The sequence below is a fragment of the Notolepis coatsorum genome (assembly GCF_963971535.1).
Source record: "Notolepis coatsorum genome assembly, chromosome: 3".
In the NCBI taxonomy this organism is placed as follows: domain Eukaryota; kingdom Metazoa; phylum Chordata; class Actinopteri; order Aulopiformes; family Paralepididae; genus Notolepis; species Notolepis coatsorum.
Window position 1 is genome coordinate 34775670 of NC_140167.1, and position 4488 is coordinate 34780157.

Sequence of the window (4488 nt, forward strand, 5' to 3'; positions counted from 1 at the left end):
GTGGCATGGCCCTGTTCCAGAAAACATATACATGAGATACTTGAACGGTCCTGTCCCCCCCCCCCCCCCCCCTTATGGGTCATGCATGACAATTATCTTCTTAATTTTGCTGTGTTGTGTTAGCGTAATGTAAATAAATACCTATTTAGATATTTTTGTAAACACAATATAACTACAAGATTCATTTATTTTGTTTTTATTAAGTCAGATAAAAAAAATAATACATTCACAAATCGGTTTCCATTTCCTTTTACAACAAAGGTTAAAAGAAATAGCTTAATTCCTTTTAAGTAATAGTATCAGTTAACAAAAAGAGATACACTTTCACAATTTGCATACAGTATAATATTTACTGTATACGTTATTTGATTCTTCTTCAAGTGCTGTGGAACATGAAATTAAATTGTATGTTTATGTAATGACCAAGATGAATTGCCCACATAGCTAGCTTGCCACTATATGACTGAAAAGTTCCATTGAAGGATGGTCTCATCCAAACTCCCTTAGACCTATCCATCTTGGCCTTTGTTTCCTTTTCACAAACATCTCAATCTCACATATATCAACAGGCAATACAAATATATAATAAACACAGTACAGTCATGTTGCGACATTGATAATTTTTTTGCATCGTGGAGTGCTGTCTTTCATTGTCTTTTACATAGTTCCCTGTAGCAAAGTCTTGTCGGTCTCTTGGGGTTGTGAGACCCCTTCAGATCACAGAAGGAGGGCAAGGGCGGCTGCCTCTATGGAGAACAGGTGCTCGTCCTGCACCTCGGGACAGTACAGTCTCATGAACTCGGCCAGGCGGAGCAGGTACTCCAGGTTCTGGCCAGTTTTGCCCCTGCAGATGGCGATCCGGGCGGCGATCTCCGTGTCCGAGGCCGGACCGAGGTAGATGGGGTTGTCGGAGGTAGCGATGTAAACGAGCGCCAGCTGCTTGCCCATGTCCTTGTCTCTCGGGGTGAACTCCAACATCTCTGTGGTGTACCCGCCGTGCACGGCCTCGCGCACGTTTAGGTACTCTAGAGACTCTTGGATCTGAGACTCGACCACCTCGTAAGCCACGCCCCAGGTGCAAGCCTGCAGGGAACACAGGTGGGTGAAAGGTGGTGAGCGAACAGCAGTGACTGAATGTCAAAGGCACGGTGCAAACAAAATGTCAACGTGTACAAGGCATTATGGAAGTGATACTGAGTTGAAGGAGAGTATTACTGCATTTTAGCTTTGAAATATGTTATTCCTACAAAGCTGGCTTAGTGAACATTTGCTACTGTTTCCCAAATCAGAAACAGAAGAGAAGGGTTTTTCCTAATCTGTGATGTCTCAGCTCTAGAGGAATAATATGGTAATTGACCTATCTCAAACACCACCCACTTTACGTGATCCTCCAATAACAACTGTTGCTTTGAGGCAATTGGAAGAGATGAAAAAAGTTACTGTGTGTATATCCAGTATGATTTCCTTAGGATTAGGCTACATATTCTGTGGTTTGTCAGTCATAGCACCGCAGAACCATAATAAATGCTGACTTTGATGTAATAGTTCAGACAGACATCAAAGGCCTGATCTCCAAATCAGCAGCGTGATCAGTACGACATCACACAGTAAAGTCTCAAGGTGTTGGTATTCACAAACAGTGACATGTGATGCCCACGTCCATCACATACTTTCAGTTCTTATATCTGAGCAACGTTCCCCTTCATTGATTCCCGATTGGTGTCCCTTACAAATGAAAAAAGTAGTAGAACGCGCTCACCTCACTAGACTTGACACTGGGCACGCACTCCAGGTTTTTCCAAATTTATTGGCAGCCTGCAATCATAATCATGACGTTTCGGTGTGAACACACCTTCTTCAGAATGGCTTGCAACAAGCCATTCACACCGAAACGTCATGATTATGATTGCAGGCTGCCAATAAATTAGGAAAAACCTGGAGTGCGTGCCTGGACATTGTTTCCCTATTTTATGTCCCTTACAAATGAAATGCCAGCTCTTTCGGCTGCTAGTGATCAGAAATGTGTACCACACCACCCATAAATATCATAATCAAAATATACTTAAATGACTTCAGAACAAGGATATACTTACATCATGATCTTCCACCAGTGTGACCACTCTACCAGGCTGTAGGGGGGAAGGGCAGACACAACTGTCAGTCAGTGGACATGCCAACTCAGCACATTAGACTACAGAACATGTTTACAAATATTGCAGTAATTCAACATTATCAGGCCACTATAAAGATCACATTTTATAGGATTTTGCAGCATATTTCAATAGTTGTTCTAAGATAGGCTTTAGCTGTGAGTATGCATTCAGAAAATAGCTACTGTACATACCATCTCTTTGTCTCCTCTATAAAAATCGTCTCCATGCCAGAAGCGTCTCTTATATCCCCCAATGTATCCGATTGTGCTCCTCTTATATTTGAAGTCTGGTTTCCAGACTAATGAGCCATAGCCAAATATCCACAGACTCAGTTTCTCTGTTATAATGTCCTGAGGCTTCATTGTGATGTCTTGGTCACTCTGAAGAAAAAAGGCAAACACGTTGTTCTTTTCTGTCAAAAAGTAGCCTACAGTAACTGCCCAATGATGTTACCGATGTCTCCTCTCTAGTCTTCTAATCTATGCATTCCGATACATTAGATTGCCCATTAGGACATAGATGCCTTTTAAACATTAATCGCGTCTTTGATACATCAGTAAAACGCATACAAAATATTGACGAGATGCTGTGGAAAGCGTAGTAGGCTATTTGTTGCACGATCTGTAATAAAACAAGGATGCATTATTAGTAACCAGTCACAGCCTGGACTGTCGACTAATATCTTCCAGGAGCAAACACGTGTATGTATTCATTCATTCACAGAACTCTATGGCCAGAACATGACGTCCCCGACCAATTATATTATAGAAGGGGTTGGCCCAGACAAACCAACAAACCAATCATCATCTGTCTAGGGATCAAGACACCTCTCTCAGATTACCGCGCCCCTCAAGTCGTCATACACATTAATGTTGTTGATTGATAATGCTGAGTATAGTTGTCACATACAAAATTCGAACAATTAGTTAATTGTTTCATTTATTTTCATTTCCCCCTCAGAATTCTATTTTGGATTGCTATAACTCTTAGGTTTCAATGACCGTTATATCGGTTCGACAGTTCGTACAATTCAGAACAGTTGAATCGCACAACTAAAGTTTGGGGGGGGGGGGGGTTGAAAAAACACTCGGAGACTGCCTGTGCAGGCATTGGTTCCACCCAGTGTCGGTTGTTTCCGCGTATGTGCCATGGTCATATATAGAAACGGTGATGCAAGAGACTGTCCTCTGGCTGCGCAAATATAGGCCTGCACTCAATGTACAAAACAGGAGCCTATTCCTAGCGTTGTGTTCCACCTCCTTTATCACAGTCAATAGTTCAAGACTAAAAAACATCTTATCTATCTTTCTTATCCCTTTCTCATTTAATTTGATTTAATAGGATTGTCATTTTACTTTAATTTAATTTCATGAAAACTGCAAATGTTTAGATACCACTTTCAACCCAGTATAGAATACGTCATTAGGAAGGACAGAATAGGGCGTTGTTTCAGTAAAAGGCAAGGTATGGCGAGGAGGGAGGGGGGGGGGGGGGTGAAGGGGTGGTTTCCCCCCCTTGGTGGATTTTTTTTGTCAAATCAGTTGTGCAATAGTCACTTTTGGTGAGTTGTTTCTATACAATTCAGTTATATGACATTTAGGTATGACACAGGACTACACAAGCATTTTTAGTATAGAAATGTGTCAACAGACTAAAGCAGGGAACCACAATATTTTGCATGCAAATTATGCAGAATGTAATATCATAACTGTCTATTACTTTTCTTGCAATTGAGCCAATTTTCCTTAGGTACGGTTTTGAGGTGTGTTCAACAGAATGTAGTATCAAAAACACATTCACAAAAAGTATGGGTTACTGAATGCTGAACTACACTATAATCACTAAGCCAGACCTTACCTGTGTCCCTGTATGTATCACTTGTCTCTGCTGCCCTTTGATTAAAAAACGTCCCTATGTCCATTTTCCTTTTTTTTGGGGCATATTTCAGTTAGTCACAGTAAAAGTCACCTAGTAAAAGTAAGATAATTGACAATATCAAAATTGCTAGGGCTGTACCGAATAGTTCGAAGCTTCGTTCATAATGTTGACATTCGAATTCTAAATCAACATAAAAAATTGTAATAAAAAAAAAAAAAAACGGATGTTATATGTTGTTGCACTCCAGAAGGCTCAGGTAACTTCAGTTAGTAGCAGAGGCTCTGTTGTGATTTTTGCACAATAAATATTCAACGTTCTCTTTTGAGACTCCGCCTCACTCTTATCATTTGGCAATGTGAGCTAACGTTAGATGGAAACAAAGACAATATAACGTTACTGGTGAAAAAGTGATTTACCTTGCAATACTCCTTTGCCAACTTGATGTACTTTGCTTGCA

The 4488-nt window shown here is 40.6% G+C and overlaps 1 protein-coding gene across 1 annotated transcript; it reads right to left on the bottom strand.

The window, feature by feature from the left end:
* Positions 1-258: 258 nt before the first annotated feature.
* LOC311225637 (glutathione-specific gamma-glutamylcyclotransferase 1-like) lies at positions 259-2801 on the bottom strand. The gene is made up of 3 exons (XM_084311019.1): positions 2345-2801; positions 2094-2129; positions 259-1083 (listed from the first exon to the last, which is right to left on the bottom strand). The coding sequence occupies exons 1-3, from the start codon at positions 2513-2515 to the stop codon at positions 718-720; spliced, it is 573 nt and encodes a 190-aa protein (XP_084167145.1). The 5' UTR covers positions 2516-2801; the 3' UTR covers positions 259-717.
* Between the last annotated feature and the right edge of the window lie 1687 nt (positions 2802-4488).